This window comes from Sminthopsis crassicaudata, chromosome 3, assembly GCF_048593235.1.
Source record: "Sminthopsis crassicaudata isolate SCR6 chromosome 3, ASM4859323v1, whole genome shotgun sequence".
In the NCBI taxonomy this organism is placed as follows: Eukaryota; Metazoa; Chordata; class Mammalia; order Dasyuromorphia; family Dasyuridae; genus Sminthopsis; species Sminthopsis crassicaudata.
Window position 1 is genome coordinate 495756232 of NC_133619.1, and position 17861 is coordinate 495774092.

The 17861-nt window shown below is 35.9% G+C and overlaps 1 protein-coding gene across 2 annotated transcripts in view; it reads left to right on the forward strand.

Annotated features, from left to right (window-relative positions):
• The window catches only part of PRDM10 (PR/SET domain 10), a 138646-nt gene that overhangs the window by 39352 nt on the left and 81433 nt on the right, over positions 1-17861 (forward strand). For both annotated transcript variants that reach the window (XM_074303799.1, XM_074303800.1), the window contains exons 2-4: positions 7500-7689; positions 14638-14802; positions 16962-17021. In XM_074303799.1, the coding sequence (XP_074159900.1) occupies positions 7621-7689; positions 14638-14802; positions 16962-17021 (294 nt within the window). In that variant the 5' untranslated portion in view covers positions 7500-7620. The remainder of the gene's footprint in view (positions 1-7499; positions 7690-14637; positions 14803-16961; positions 17022-17861) is intronic.

A 17861-nucleotide genomic window follows, 5' to 3' on the forward strand; every position in this document is an offset into this window, starting at 1 on the left:
CTTATTTTACAGAAATTGAGGCCCAGAGGAATTAAGTGATTTATATAGTAAAGTCCTGCCTACTCTAACTAGCAGAGTTAGGATTTGAACCTAAGCCTTTGGCTGCCAAATCTAGAACTATTTCCATTTGATCATACTGTTCCGACAGACCATCAGAGTCTCCTGTTTAATATTTAGAAGAAAGTTTCTGAGTGGTTGGTTTATTTGTTAGTTATCTCTGTGAAGGCAGCATGACATAACACAAGCAGTGGGAATCAGAAAATCCTGGATTTGGGTTCTTCAATTTTGAGAAAGTTCATTTCACTTTTCTGAGACTCAACTTTTTTTTTTTTTTTTTTTCTTTTCTGAACAATGTAAATAACACTTCTCTACTTTAATCTTTAAAATGAAATAAGGTATGTGAAAGTGTTTTTTTGTTTTGTTTTGAGACAGTTGAGGTGAAGTGACGTGCCCAGGGTCACCTCCCAAAAAAAGCCTCTAAGGTCACATTTAAACTCAGTTCTTCCTGACTCCATGACTAGGATGCTATCCAATGTGCTACCCAGCTGCTCCAATAGTGCCTTTTGAATTAAAAAACGCTGTGAGAATATAAGATAGTATTATTGTTGTTAAGGTGCCTGGAAGTCACCTACCTGAGTGTTAGGGTGTGAGGGAGGTATCTGTCTTGACATAGATTTTCACTTTTCTTCCTCTCGATTGTTACTTCCAATATTTCTCAGGGAGGAGAGGAAGAAGAGAGGCCATCATTCCTTTTCTGTTAGCTTTGTGGCTTCCCTAGGGCCTCTAGAGGCACTTGGCACAGAATGACTTTCAGGCTCTGCTCTGAGGAAAAGTGGGGGAATGAATGAAATTTTCTTCCTTATTTAGGTCTTAAGGGCTCACAGGCCTTAGATATCATGTGTGTCCAGCCACTTAGAGATGAGGAAATGTGCCCAAAGAGATGAAATGATTGGTCCGAGATCATAGCAAATGCAGGCCTTTAAATTGTAAATCTAGTACTCCTATGAAGCTTTCCTTATTGTTCTTTTTATTTTTAAATATAGCTTACTCTATAACCACAACTTCATTTCCAGGGTATTTCTTGATCAAGGTCTCATGGAAGTGATTTTTATTTCAGGACCTCCATGCACAAAATAGCTAATTTACCATCCTGGGGCTGGTTCTGCTCTAATTTCTTAAGTATCCTGTGAATTATCATACTGGGCAATAATGCATACTGCTACATTTCACTGAGAGGACTTTCCTGTATCCAAATTGGTATTTGTGTTTATATCTTTTTACTGAGTTCTCATTTCTTCCTCTTCCCCATTTTTTTTTTTTTTTTTTTTTCCTTTATTTTTGGCACATAAAGGCCTGAGCTCTACTGTAGACAATTCTGTTTTAATATCTACTTCCTTATTCTGGTTATATTAGGATATGGGTCAGCAATGTTTGAATGCTATCAGTTGGATAATAGTCACCTACAGATGCTACTGTCGGCCTAGAAGCATATGCAGGAGAGATAAAACAAAGGGATTGTGAAATCAAAGACAGTAAGAAAATATTGGCTTCTAAGGGTAGGCTTTTCTGCAGATTAAGCATATTGTGTACCAGTTTTCTATAATGAAGATTGTGTGGTGTCTGTGCGGCTGGGTAAAAGAAACAGGCAAGCATTCATTGGCAATCAACATGGCTGCTTGGGGTAATGCTGATTCTTTTTAAGGCAGAAAGTTGACAAGTAGTTGATAGGAGCAGTTGAGGGCTATCTGAGGAGGAACCAGCATAAAAAAGTAGGCTGACAGTTTAGAAAGGCAATACTACTTTAGTATCCCCATGTTGTGTGTGATCTTTTGAATCTTTATGTACTTCCCTGCCCTTTGCAAGTATAGTGATTTCTGTTTTTTTTTATTGATGCATATATGCATATAAATTCTCTTCTTCCCATCCATTTTTTTAATTAAAGCTTTTTATTTTCAAAACATATGCAAGGACAATTTTTCAACATTGACCTTTATAAAACCTTGTGTTCTAAAATTTCCCCTCCTTTTCCCCACCTCCTCCCCAGATGGCAAGCAATCCAATATATTAAATATGTTAAAATATGTTAGAGGTCAATTGGAGAATGGTTGGGTAAATTATGTATATGAAGGTTATGGAATATTATTGCTCTGTAAGAAATGACCAGCAGGAGGAATACAGAGAGGCCTGGAGAGACTTACATCAACTGTTGCTGAGTGAAATGAATAGAACCAGAAGATCACTGTACACTTCAACAACAATACTGTATGAGGATGTATTCTGATGGAAGTGGAAATCTTCAACATAAAGAAGATCCAACTCACTTCCAGTTGATCAATGATGGACAGAAACAACTACACCCAGAGAAGGAACACTGGGAAGCGAATGTAAATTGTTAGCACTACTGTCTATCTACCCAGGTTACTTATACCTTCGGAAGCTAATAATTAATGTGCAACAAGAAAATGGTATTTACACACATATATTGTATCTAGGTTATATTGTAACACATGTAAAATGTATGGGATTACCTGCCATCGGGGGAGGGAGTGGAGGGAGGGAGGGGATAATTTGGAAAAATGAATAAAAAAAAAAATAATTAAAAAAAATATGTTAGAGGGACAGCTAGGTGGCACAGTGGATGGAGCAGGAGCCCTGAGGTCAGGAGGACCTGGCTTCAAATATGACCTCAGACACTTTCTAGCTGTGTGACCCTGGGCAAGTCACTTAACCCCAATTGCCTCAGGAAAAAAAAATTAAAAAAAAAAAAATATATATATATATATTAGAGTAATTTCTGTTTTGTTTTATCCTTTGCAGGAAAACATGTAGAATTTTAGTCCCCCATCTCTAATTGGACATATTCCTTGTAATAAGTTGCCTTTTTTAAAAAAAAGAATGTAAACCCCTTGAGGGCAGGGATTGCCCTTTTTGTATCCATGTTAGCATTATTGCTGACATATGGTACAGGTTTAATAAAATTTCATTCATTTTCCTTAAAAATTCTACTCAAGCTCATCTTTTACAAGGCCAAAGATCCTAACCTTCTTTTAATCAGTCATTCATATCTTTGTGTGAATTACTTTAATCAGATTTCATTCTTCTTACTCTACAATTAAGATAATTTCACTAAGAGTATAGGACTTATTTTTGTGAAGGGGAGGAGGGAGAAGAAAGAAGGATAATTTTAGAACATGAGTTCACTGATATGAAAGGCAGGTCTGGGTGGTAGAATACCGAGGAGCTTTGATTAAAGGACATCACAAAGGCCTTGGGGCTGGGGAAGAAGAGAAGAGGACACCAAATATAAACTTTCATGACCTTGTAATTTTTTCTTTAGACTTTGATTCTCTCTCTTTCTCTCTCTTTTTTAAATAATATTTTATTTTTCCAAATATATGCAAAGATAGTTTTCAGCATTCACCCTTGCAAAACTTTGTGTTCCAAATTTTTCTCCTCCTCTTCCCCCAGAAAGCAAGCAATTTGATATAGGTTAAACATGTGCAATTCTTCTAGACATATATTTATCATGTGCACAAGAAAAATCAGACAAAAGGGAAAAACACAAGAAAGGATAAAAAAACAAGCAAGCAAACAAACAGTAACAAAAAAGTGCAAATAAAAGGTTTGAACCACATTCAGTCTTCATAGTTCTCTCTCTGGTTGTGGCTGGCACTTTATGCTGTCTCCTGAAATTGTCTTAAATCATCTCATTTTAACATTAAAAAAAATTTTTTTTTCTCTCCCTCCATCCTGAGATGACATGCAATTTGATATAGGTTATGCATATGCAATCATGCAAAACATTTCCATCTTAGTCATGTTGTGAAAGCAAACACAGATAAAAACAATATGAAAAAAGTAGAGAACATGAAAAGTACTATGCTTTCATTTGCGTTCAGGTTCCACCAGTTCTTCTTCTGGAAGTGGGATAGCATTTTTCATCATGAGTCTTCTGGAATTGCCTTGTATCATGGTGTTGCTGAGAATAGCTATGTCATTTGCAGTTGATTAACACAGAATATTGGTATTACTGTGTACAATATTCCCCTAGTTCTGCTCTGGTGACAAAGCTCCCCTGCTCTTCTCTTTCTGCTATGCATAATAGACTATTGCCCATTTTGTGTTTTCCCATTGTCCTTTGGATGATCCTTAAATCCAAGGACACGGTGATTCTCTTTGACTAGCAGCCATAAAACATCATTGAAGGAATATTGTTGTTAAAAATATGACCCTTTGTTTTAGGGAGGTGTTTGAAGTCATTAAATTTATGGTGTAGTTTTCTAAAATTAAAGTCAGTCTTCTCTTAAGTGTGGTCTGAGCTCTCTGTGAGCTCACTCAATATGTTTTCAAGATACATGGATAGGGCAAATCTCTGATAGACAGTCTTCATTCAGCCTTTTTGGTTTTTTTTTTCTGTATGGGTGGTTTGGCTAATCTCTTTTTGAATGGTTCCCATTCAGAAGGCTCTGTAATATTCTTTTTTTTTTAATAGTTTTTATTTACCAGATATTTGTATGGGTAATTTTACAACGTTGACAATTGCCAAACCTTTTGTTCCAATTTTTCCCCTCCTTCTCCCCCCCCCCTCTCGTTCCCCCCGCCGTTGGCAGGTTGACCAATACATGTTAAATATGTTAAAGTATAAATTAAATACAATATATGTATACATGTCCAGACAGTTGTTTTGCTGAACAAAAAGAATTAGACTTTGAAATAGTGTACAATTAGCCTGTGAAGGAAATCCAAAATGCAGGTGGATAAAATTAGAGGGATTGGGAATTCTATGTAGTGGTTCATAACATCTCCCAGAGTTCTTTCACTGGATGTATGTAGCTGGTTCAGTTCATTGCTGCTCTATTGTAACTGATCTCATTGGTCATCTCATTGTTGGAGAGGGCCACATCCATCAGAATTGATCATCATATAGTATTATTATTGAAGTATATAATGATCTCCTGGTCTTGCTCATTTCACTCAGCATCAGTTCATGAAAGTCTCTCCAGGCCTTTCTGAAATCATCCTGTTGGTCATTTCTTACAGAACAATAATATTCCATGGCTCTGTAATATTCCAAGGGTAGAGTCAGTATAGGATAATCTATAAACAGGAGCTTTTCTAGAAGACTTCACCATATACAGAGAATCCTTCAGTTTAGACTCTACTGGTCAATCTCCATGATGATGGAGTCATACTCCTTTAGAAAACTTATTTCTCTATTTCATACCTTACTTTTAATGTGCAGCTGGTTTATTATGAACAGTTCATAATTATATGGTTAATGAGTACTTACTTATTCATTATGTTATTTTTTTATGTGATGTAAATTTTGTATTCAACCAGATTTTAACCTTCACAGGAACCCATATCTTCAGTTTAGTTTTAATTCAATAGGTATTGGATTAAGTACCAACTGTATATAAAGTACTTTATTAATCATATTTGATACTGTTTAAATATTTTATTACTTTTGCCCTCTACTTCACATTTCAAGAGTGCTTTGTAATTTCCAAATATTTTTCTCATATTGACACAGTAAAGTAGATAATACAAGTATTATCCTTTTTTTGCAGATGAAAAAATAGGTTAAATGTCAGGGTTCCACAGCTGATAGAGCTATGACAGAGTCAAGATATGAACCCAGCTCACCTAACTTCAAAGTTCAATATGATTTCTACTGCAAGTTTGCTGCTTAATAAATGTTTGTTGAAATGTGATCTTATTTCTCATGGAAATAATTAATGTTAAAGAATTAAAGGAATTAGAAAGGATTTGCCTCCATTATTAAAAGCATCCCAATTCTCATATTAATTCCAGTATGACTGATTTATATTTCATATAAATTAAAATTATTCATACTTGCTTTAAAAAGTTAGCTCTGTTCCTCAAGATATCAAAGGAACTCTTGGACTTCATCAACATGACATTAGATTTTCAAAATTGGGAAGGTATTGAAAGTAAATCTATAGTTTGTGGGTCAAGAGATTTCCTAAAGTCATATTGAGAATCTCAGTTAAAAGAGAATTTGGAAAGTATTAAAATTTTTGAGCTTTCAATTTTAAACTAGTTTATATTTTATGTCATCCAGCATTTATTAAACTACCTTCTGCATTCAAGGTATTCTGGATAAAGAGAAAAAAAATAAAGAAAAAACAGGTTGGAAATAATTCTTGAAATCAGATGACTTTATGCCCTAGTTTAAATTAAATTGCTGAAAGCAGTATTAAAACAAAATTTTAATACAATAAAATAATTTTGAGAGTTTCCTTTTGTTGACTTAATCTTGTATCATAAAGATATGTGTAATGGAGTTATGAATTTTTTTTTCTTAAAGCTTCTTTAGTGCTGAAAGACATTGGTATGTAAAGAGTTTGATATATGGTATGGGGAAATGGATTACCTAAAAAAATTCTATTTTGGAAAATTTCCTTCAAAGTCTATGACACATAATTCTAAATATCTTTTAGTGCTAGGACTTTGTCCTTAGAGGGTGGAAGTTTATAGTGCTAAATTTTCAGCTGTCTGATGACTAAACTTGGTGATCAAATTAGAATAGTACTGTTTTTTGGTCATAATGGATAGGGTCAAGGCAGGTATATTGAATAGAGAAACCTGGAACTCAAGTCAGTAAATTACCAGATGTATTTACAGGTTTCAATATTTCATCATCATTAAAAAGGAAGAAGAATGACTTAAAAATGAAAATGTATATGTTTAACTTCCTTATTTGTCAAAAGGAAGGAATCAATAACTGGAACAAAATCAATTTGTATACCCTAGAAAAGATCATAGATCTCATATATCTGGATTTTTAGAAATGTTTTTGATTGAGTTAGAAATGAAATATTCGGGGCAGCTAGGTGGCGCAGCGGATAGAGCACCAGCCTTGAATTCAGGAGGACCGGAGTTCAAATGAGGTCTTAGACACTTAACACTTCCTAGCTGTGTGACCCTGGGCAAGTCACTTAACCCCAGCCTCAGGAAAAAAAAAAAAAAAGAAATGAAATATTCTTCCAACAGATGGTGAAACAGATTTTACAGTAACCTCCCCCAAATTGATATTCAGCAAATTTCAGACCTTCCTCATATTTGTCCTCATTTTTTGATTTTCTCTATTCTACTACATACTTTAGGTAAAGGGAAGGGAGGTCAGTCAGGTCCAGATGATTTAAACGTTTTTCTTTTCTTTTCTTTTCTTTTTTTTTTAATCTCTATTCTTAGATATACTCTGTAAATGAAACTTCCTCCCTCCCTCCCTCCTTTCCTTCCTTCCTTTCTCCCTCCCTCCCTCTCTCTCTTCCTCTCTCTCTCCCTCCCTCCCTCCCTCTTTCCCTCCCTGTCTCCCTCCCTTCCTTCCTTCCTTCTCTCCTTCCTTCTCTCCTTCCTTCCCTCCTTCCTTCCCTCCTTCCCTCCTTCCTTCCTTCCCTCCTATTTTTCTACAAAGATATAATTAATTGAGATTTATTAATCTATTTGGTATTAATTTCTTTTTCTCTTTCTAGGTATATTAAAGGCACGTCACTGGATCTTCTGTGATTTAAATATATGGCAATCAAATGAGGCTTTTCTGCCTAATGTCACTCTAGGAACCAGCTGTCCTGGAGTCTCCAAAAAAGCAGTGGGATGGATTCCAAAGCCGAAGGTTCACAGGTGTGGTCTACATCTACTGAACATGGACAGAATACTGCACAGGTGAAGAAAGTACTTCATGATTTTGTTATTATGGCAATTTCTTAGTTGGATAATAATACATAATTGTGCTAAATGAATGAATTCACCATTTGTTGGATTGTCAGTGATTGGCTGCCAATCTTCTCTTTCTAGCCACCCATGATACCAAGCTGGCATTTTGCTTAACATTGCCTTTTTGTTTGTAAGTTTTCAGGAATTCTTGGTTTGGTTTGTTACACATTAATGATTGAGGATCATGACTTTTTGTACACAAAAACTGTTCACAAAAGTCTTGTCTCTCTGGCCTGAAGGTGCCTCTGAGCTCTGGTCAGTTATATCAGAAGAGTGCAAATTCTGGCAGGCCTGATATTGGACTATTTATTATTTGATTAAGGACTTGCCTCAAGACTTATTATGAAGTTGGCTGCATTGTTCTGAATTTAAAATTTTTTTTTGAAAATCACATAATTAGTTGCTAAGGTGTTTTGATATACACTGGTGGTAGGAATACCCAACAAAATTACCCATGGCATATTGAGCTGAGCATAAAGATACAAGATATCACTATATAAATTAATTTGAATTTTAGAAAAAACAAACATAATTCCTAAAGTAAATATTATCCCCTTTCCTTATTTCAGTGATGTAGCTATTACATGGAGACATGGAGACTCTATAAATGAAGTAAATGAAACTTCTTCATTTCAGAATGCTGATGTGTTCTCTTACTCTGTTACCCTATCATTTCTCAACTGTCACCCTGGTGAATCTGAGTTACAGTATTTTTTGATCTCCATTGCTGTTGTTCCTAATGCGAATGGTGGAGCCGTTACTCATCTATTGAAAAGGTTTTTGTTACTTCTCCATGTCTCTGAAAAAATGCTTTTTTGAAAACTAGTTACAATGATCAAGGTAGAAAATACTATTTTTGCTAAAAAGTGAAATGTGGCTACAAGAGGAGATGATTTTTTATTACTTTTTTTTTTTTTTTTTTTTTTTTTTTAGTTTAACTTAATTGGCTCTGAAACCAGAACTCAATAAGCCTATTGTCCTATTCTTTTCAGATTTAAAGAGCTGGAAATCTATTTAATTTTAAGGAAAGTATTTTCCATTTTTTTCTAAAACTCTTAAGCTAAAATCTTACTGTAGTTCATTTTAACAAACATTAAATACTTGTTTTCTGGTTGTTGATGACATAGAAATACAAATTAGGATATGAGAAAGAAGAAGAGAAGTAGAAGAGAACATCAGGACTTTTTTCTTCATGTTCAGAACTCTTCTTGCCACTATTTGCCTCCATACTATCCCTTCTGTCCCCACTGAAGTCAGTGAGGGGACTTCTCCTGGGAAATACTACTAGTAGAAATTCTTTCATATCACCATTTTAGTTGAAACCTTGTAGCTAACTTATTCTTACAGGTTTCTCCCCAGTTGGTGATCTCCCTACATTATGACTAGCAGATTCCTACTTCTCTTTATTCCTGTGATTCAGGATTGCCATCTACTTAAAGGAAAAATTCCCTTTACTCTTCCAATTCCATAGACCCAGTTCTAGTTTTTCATAGATTCTTTTCCTTGTATATCCTTTTCTTCCTCTGTTCTTTCTTGAGCCTCATTTTCTTGGCAATATGTTTGCCTTAATTCCTCAATCTGTTCCTCTTGTGCTTTTTTATCTTTTATTGTAATGTTCTGTTGTCTTCAGAAACTGCCGATCGCTCTCTGGGAGGAGATCTGCTGTCTCAACTCAATCTCCCGGCCAGACTCTGTCCTAGAGTAGACTCATTCCTTGCTCAATGGTGTCTTCTTTTTTCCTCCCAGAGAATGGGCGTGTGAGAACAAAAGGGCTTGTGGGAAAATTACTTCTACCAATGAACTTGTTCCTTTTAAACATGTAAGCTCCTCTCCAGAAGTTCAAAGGGGTAAAACTCCCCTTAAAGGCTGGAACCAAAAGGTGTGGACTAGAGAATTGTTAAGTACCGACTTAGCACTTAGTAAGAACCTAACATCTCCCCCTTTTTTTTGATTTAGAACATAGGGTGACCTTCCTTTCTTGTTATTCCAAATTGTAAATGTAAACCTCGAGCAGCCTGAAGATATTTAGAATGAAATTCTTGGGCTTCCTGAAATAAAGGAGTACTGGCTAACATAGTTAAAAGGCTATCTGCCTTTGAATTTCCATCAAAAATAGGACCTGGAAGTCCACTATGTGAGTGGACATGCAAGATATAAATCTTGCCTGGATGCTTTCTTACTTACTCTTGAAGTTCTTTACAGAGCTGATAAATATTAGAGGCTGCAATTTTTATTTGGGCTGTGGCAATTCTTTGTACGACACTTACTGAATATGCTGAATCAGTAATTATATTAATGTCTCCTGGATAATAAGAGCTAGCATGATAGCAAATAATTCATTCTGCTGAGTGGACTGAAAAGGAGTTCTGACTACTCTCTTTATGGTTAAATCATGAGAGTATACAGCACAAATATTTTCTTTGGAGACGTCTGTAAAGATTGTTGATCCTTTAAGAGGAACCTTAAAAACCTTTTCTTCAAAAATCCATCACCAATTATGTAGTAGCTGGGTTATCTTTAATGGAGATCCATGTGCAAAATTTGGAGCGGTGGCCAATAAAATTTGCCATTCTGGGATGGTCTCACAGCATACATTAATTTGTGGATTAGTATAGAATGTGTATATTTTTTCAGGACTTATTCCAGATAATTGTATTACTCTCTTAATAGCCTTTAATAAAATTCTAGCCACAAGCACTGGGTAAGGAGTAAAGCTTTGTTCTGGTTGTGCTGGGAGGTTCACCCACTCAGTCACACTGTCTCCTTGATGAAGGACTGCTGTGGGTACCTCTTTTGTAGCAAAAACTGATATTTCCAAGGGTTTTTGAGTGAATCTTTCAACCACATTGGATAAAGCCAGTTCAACTTCTCTCAAAGCCTCTTGTGCTTCTTTTGTAAGCTGGCGTGGTGAATTTAAAGCACTGTCTCCCCTTAAAATATCATATAGAGGTTGCAGTTGATTGGTAGTTAAGCCTAACACTGGACACATCCATTAGATATCTCCTATTAATTTTTGAAAATCATTTAAGGTGTTCAACTTCTCTGTTCTTAAAGAAAGCTTTTGTACTGTGAGTGTCTTAGGATATACTTCATATCCTAAATATTGAAAAGGAGCATGTCTTTGAATTTTTTCTGTAGCTATATGCAGTTTGTAGTACTTTAGTGTTTTGTAGACATGCTTCTAACATTTGTTCCTCAGGTGCACATCCCAAAATATCATCCAACTAAACGAAATGCTTTTCTCTTGAAAACATCTCATCCTTGATACTATGTAGAATGTTGATCTATTCTCTTACTCTGTTATCCTTTCATTTTCCAACTCTCACCCTTAGTCTCATACATGGCGAATATAAGTTACCATATTCCTTGATCTCCATTGTTGTTGTTTCTAATGCAAGTGGCTGAGCCATTACTCATCTATTGAAAAGGTTTCTGTCGCTTTTCCATGTCTTTTAGATAAACCATAAGCACCTTGATGGGCCATTCAAAGCCTTTACCATCTGGCCCCAGTCTATTTCTAAGCTTTTTGTACTTTATTCTGCTTTGCAAAATCTGTATTCTAGACTTACAGACTGATTGTGGATTCTCAGGCCAAGTTCTCTATCTCAGTGCCTTCCCACAGACATCCCCTTAGGCCCAGAATGCCTGCTTTCTTCCCTTGTACCTCCCCCTTCAAAGCTCACCTCAAGGGTCCCCCCCCCCTCCTCTCCCACCCAGAACTGGATGTGGTTTTGTGTTATTTGTATTATTTGTATCTGCAGAAATTGCCCTGCAGGATGCCTAGAGTTGGCCTTAGAGCCACAAGATGAGCTGGGTTCAAGTCAGGCCCCTGGCTGTGACCTAGACATGTCACGTAACCCTTCCATATTGTGGGCCCCGCTCTGAGCCACAAGGAGCTGAGGAGCCAACCTGCCATGGTTCAGGATGTTTCTGGTGCTGGTGCCGCCCCAGCTGCATTTCTTATCTTTTCTATGTTTCCATATGGGTGCAGGTTATCTTTCCCAATAAGACCCAAGCTCCTTGAGGGCAGGGACTGTTTGGTGTATGTACAGCCTTAGCACCAAGCATAGCCCCTGCTCCAAGTGCCTGTTGTTCATGAGTGCTTGTTGATGGAGACCCTGATCCATTCCCTCCCACACACTTCTTGGCGCTTGGCAGCCTGGCTTTGGCCTGCTGTGGCGCGGGCTCTGCCTTGGTCCTGCTCGGACCTTTGGGCCATATTATGGTCTGCTATTCCCTTCTTCCACCTCTGGCCTGTGTTCTCTTCATTTGGAGCTCTCTTTCTTGTTCCCTTTGGTGTCCTGTCATCAGTGCCTTACTGCTCCTGTGCATTTGAGGAGCTCAGTGGACATATAAGCAGGTAATATGTACAAGGCACTGTGCTTCTGCTTCCTTCTCAAACTATGCCTTAAACCCTGTCTTGTGCTCTCATTTCCTAACCTCTGAGTCTGCTGAGTGACATGGGATAGGGGGAGGCTTCTATCATATTGGGTTGGGAAAAATCATCACCAGCTTTCAAGAAGTTTTTGTTTTACTGGATTCAGTTATTACCACTTAAAAAAAAATGCTTCCCACATTTATTTGCCAAATTTCAAATTTCCCTCTGAAATCCAGTCTTGCATCACCTGTAGATAGGACATCACTCAAATAGCCCACCAACACCTTGCACTCAACATGTTCCAGACATTCTCCTTTAATTTGCCCTTCTTATAACCTCCCTATTTTTGTTGATAATAACATTATCTTTCCAGCCACCAAAGCTTGAATCCCTACCATCATTTTTGACTTTCTTTCCCTGTCTTTTTTTTTTTCCCTGAGGCAATTGGGTTAAGTGACTTGCTCAGGGTCACACAGCTAGGAACTATTAAGTGTTTGAGGCTGAATTTGAACTCACATCCTCCTGACTTAAGGCCAGTTCTCTATCCATTGAGCTATCTAGCTGCCCCTTTACCCTATCTTTTTATCAACTGTCAAGTTCTATTGATTCTAATTCCAGAATATATTTTAGATCCATCTTTTTCTTTCTCCTTACATAGCCATGATCATCATTGTGACATTTTTCTTGTTTCTCAGATGACAGTATTCTCTTTCCCTTCTTGAATTTTTTTAGGAACACTTTGTATGTATGGACTTATACTGTGATCCCATGTATTGTACTTTGTAATATTTCTTGTTTCTGCACATTTCTTGAGATATCTTTAATTTTTGTATTCCAAACACTTAATTTTTGGTCTGGACTTGTGATTTTACTGCAAGGGGTGAGGAAATTCCCTTTACTGATTATTATTGTTCAGTCATTTCAGTCATTTTCAATTCTTCTTGGCCCCATTCAAGATTTTCTTGGCAAAGATAGTGGATTGGCTTGCCATTTCCTTCTTCAACCCATTTTATAGATAAGGAAACTAAGGTAAAAAAAATTGCTAGGGTTACCCAACTAGATTTGAACTCAGGTCTTCCTGATTTTAGGCCTGGAGCTCTATCTCCACCAGTGGAGATCAGCAATTGTTCTAAAGCTTATACCTTTAGAAGACTTGCTGGGACCCTTTGAGATTAGGAAACTTGTCTAGGATCACCAGAAACAGACCTTGAATCCATCCTTCCCAGATGCCAAGGTCCTGCTTTTTTTGTGTCACTTAGTAGGTGTTTTGAACTATTTGTTGAATTGGATTAGATTGTTCTCTCTCAGCTGTGGGAAAGCAAATGGGAGAACTGAAACCTAACACCAAGTAGGTATTACAGTCAAGATTTCACTTATGATCCTTACTTTTTTTAAAATTAATTTTGTAATTTATGATTTTTTTTGACATACATACATGGGTAATTATTTTACAGCATTATCCCTTGTACTCACTTCTTTTCCAAATTTTCCCCTCCCTCCCTCTACCCTCTTCTCTAGATGACAGGCAATCTCATACATATTAAATGTGTTACAGTATTATGATCCTGACTTTGAAATGATTTTATAGAGCATTTGTCTCCTAAGTTTATACTTTTGGAGAGGCAGATGATAGGGAATACGCATTTTTAAAGCAGCTACTATGTTCTAAGCACTGAACTAAGTGCTTTACAAACATTCTCATTTGATTCTCAGAACAACCATAGGAGGTGGGTGATATCCCCATTTTACAATAGAGGAAACTCAGGCACACCGCAGATGGAAGACTGAGAGGTTCAGGGACAGATTCTGATGCTGATAAGTGTCTGAGACTTGGTTTGCACTCTGGTCTTGATTCCAGTCCTGGCAGCCTATTTACTATGCTATCAGCTCCCTCTCCTTTAGACATGTGCTTGTATGCATATCATAGATCTGGGGGTTCAATGTTGTTTTAACCCTTAGGAATTAAAACTGCATAATGTATTTTTATGTCTTTGGTTCTTGGGAAACATTCTATCTATCTTCTGATAAATAAAACTTCTTTGAGAAATTGACTCCTTTTTATGTTCTAGTTTTTTGTTTTGATTAGCTCTAAAGAACTTTACTTATCCTCCAATTGTAATGCCTTTACAAACAATGTGGTACTATAAAGATATATCCCAACAGTTTTGAAACAAGTAGTTTTATGTCTTTGAGAGAAGTTGACTCTTGAATGTAGACACATTTGATAACATCCGTCAACCAAATCCTTAAAGTTCTCAGTGAATGATGGCCCATCTTCAATTTGGGCCTTTGTGAGTTTAATCTAGTTGTATAATGTAAAAAAAAAAAAAATAGTGAGTTAGTTCATTAGGCCTTCTTCCTAGTCTGCTATTTAATGCAGACATAGATCTATCACTCCAAATTCTTATTTCATTGTCGCTACTTAAGAAAACCAGCTATATAAAGTCCATGGATAGTAATATGTCTTTGTGATAGTGACTTTGGTTATAAGAATATATTTGTCTGCTTTATTACCCCAGGTGCACTTTGTTCCTGATGGTGGAACGGTAGCTCAGATTGTGTATGGTGATGATCAGGACCGTCCACCCCAGCAAGTGGTCTACACAGCAGATGGGGCTTCTTATACTTCAGTGGATGCTCCAGAGCACACCTTAGTTTATATCCATCCTGTGGAAGCCACACAGGTATGTCAAATAGAATTTCTGGACTTCTCCCTCTTGGCTCTAAGCGAGAAAATACAATAATTGTTTTTTCCTTTTGGGCAACTGGCAGTCAAAAACTCTGCATAATTGTTTGCCAAACATAAATGGAAAGAAAAAACATGTTCAAATTGTGCTGGTGATTTATTGATTGCATGACAGTTACTATAACAGAAAGTGAAATATCTTTAAATATTTTTGAAAAATTTACTTCATTAAATATTTTTAATATTAAACTTTTTTACAATAATAAAAAATTTTTTTGAATCCCAAATTCTCTCCCTCCATCCTACCCTTGCCCTTCTTTGAGAATGCTGGCAATTTGATTACATTTATGCATGTGATGCTATGCAAAATGTATTTCCATTTTAGCAAAAGAAAATATAAACAAAAGAAAACAATAAAATAAAATAAACATAAAAATCCTTTGATCTGCATTCAGAGTTTATTAGCTCTTTTTCTGGAAGTGGATAATCAGGGGTCCTTTAGAATTGTCTTAGATCATTGTCTTGATTAGAGTAGCTAAGGCTTTCACAATTGATCATCCTTTGTTGTTATTATATTCAGTGTTCTAGTTCAGCTCACTTCATTTTACACATTTCATATGTCTCCCCAGGTTTATTAGTCTTTTAAGCTCTAACAAATGACACAGAATTATTAACGTCTTTGTTTTCATAAGTTTCATGCTGGCCCCATGAATGCATTCTTTATCCAAGTGGTTATCAAAATAAATACCATTTCATTTGCACTAAGATTCTGGTAATATTAATTCTCCATTATGTAACATTCAAGAGAGAGCTCAAGTTGCTCCTAAGAAGAAAACGTGCTGTCAATTTCTAGAGGGATCCACTTAATGTAATACTTTTAATACTCATAAAAAATAAAATAGGCAAAACTATGTTTTTGGCACTCCTGCATATCTTAACCCTTACCGTTTTTCGTATAGAATTGTTTATATAAACAAGATTGTATGTCACATTTGTGATTATTGGGTCTGTTTATTATCATATATTATATTAACCCTCAAGATATGTACTAGAAAATTTAATAAATCCAGAGGAAAAATCTTAAAATTCCCTTAGTTAGGATTGAATCATAATTCTTTTCAGGTAGTTTTGTTTGTTTGATTTCTTTTTCTAAAATGGGACTGCTTAACCAATTTACTTCTTCCTCTGTTAATCTGAGCAAGCTAGATTTTTGAAGATATTCATCCATTTCATTTAAGTTATCAAATTTATTGTCATAAAGTTGGGCAAAGTAACTCCTAATTATTGCTCTAATTTCCTCTTCATTAGTGGAAAGTTCTCCCTTTTCATTTTTAAGACTAATAATTTGATTTTCCTCTTTCTAATCAAATTTACCAAGGGTTTATCTATTTTGTTGGTTTTTTTCAGGTAGCATTTGTTGCCAAAGACCTTCTTGTTTGAATGAGTCATTAAATATAGGTCTTCTAGTTTGCATATGGGGACTCCCTTTTAATTTAAAGGAGACAACTATAGGCCTTGAAGTTATAGAGAGGTAGATTTTAAGTAAAAATAATGAAAACATTTTTAATTATTAGAGTTGTTCAATAACCAAATAAGCTGTCTCATCATGTAGAGAGTTCTCTGCCCCAGAGGAATTCAAATAGAGGTAAGATTACCATTTATTGGCTTATAGATATGATTCATACATTGGGCAAGGGAGTCCAAGAGTCTGTGATTCCATGATTAACTGATAAAACTATCTGGAAGTTAGTAGAGTCTTAGGTTTTTAATGAAACTGCCTGGACCTAAGAGTACTTCACATTATCTGCCCCCTCATCATATTTTCATTTTGATGTGAAATGTTTTGTTACTTCCTGTTCAGAATTTTTATAAACCTTTTAATTAGTTGCTACATTCAGGTAAGGTGCTGAGGTGGCTTTTCTTGGATGTAAAATAGTGATATATGATATTTAGTTTGGGATAGTCATCTCATAAAATCTCTTTGGAGCCACCCAAATAAAAGGTTCTAGCCAAATGTAAGATTGCTATCTGTTTTATTTATTCATGTAGGATTATGAGTGGCTATGGTGAGAAAGAACTCTCCCAGGAATTGGTACTTAGCATAGTGTAATTTTCACTGTGTGGGTTGTAGGTAAATATTTTTTTTCTTTTGTCTAGACTCTGTTTACAGACCCAGGCCAGGTGACTTATGTCCAGCAGGATGCCACAGCTCAGCAGGTAAGAAGGTAGCCTTTTCCTTTTGCTTCTGAACAATCCAGTCATGACTGCTGTTTCCTGACTTGGTTTATGTTTTCTCCCTCATACATAGTTTGTATGCTCTAGGTCAGAGGTGTCTTACAATAGTCCCAAACATGGTCCCAACCAGTGTAGTTAGGAAATACTTACCCAAATAAATAAAAATTTAATAAAACATAGATAATATTACATTTTAAAATTAAACCAGGATTTGGCCCACAGGGATCCTTATGTATGGTTTAGTGGTCCCCATTTCAATTTGAATTTTACTCCACTGCTCTAAGGTAATTTTTAAAAAATATTGTGTAATTTCTTTAGCTCCTTCAAATTAAATCAGTCAGTTGAAAATTAAATTCCAAGTTGCCATCTTTAAACTGCCTAGTAATAAGGAAATCCTCATTAGAACAGTTTTGGAATATGATAGTTTAGTTAAAAAAACTACCAGTAAAGTGACTTTTGGTTAAAGCCTCAAGAAACAATTCTGAATTTTAAGAGTTCACTTTGGGTTTTGGAAGCATTTTCAGAATGGTATTCCCTTTGAAAAGGACTAGATTCCTATTTATATCTCACACATAAATAAAGTACAGTCTTGGCTTGTACCATGCAGTTTGCTGAAAGCACAGGGTACTTGTTTTTCCCTAAGGCAAGCCCAAGGTTCAAAAAACCTTTTTTTTTTTTTTTTTTCTTTTATATCTAATATAGTGTATTAACTCTGGGATTTGTGGAGTAGGTTGTTTGAAGTTTTTCATGGTGTCAAATTGTTTAGAAGCAGTATGAAAATGATTGTGAAAGTGTAGAGGGAAGACTAGTGGGAATTCAAGT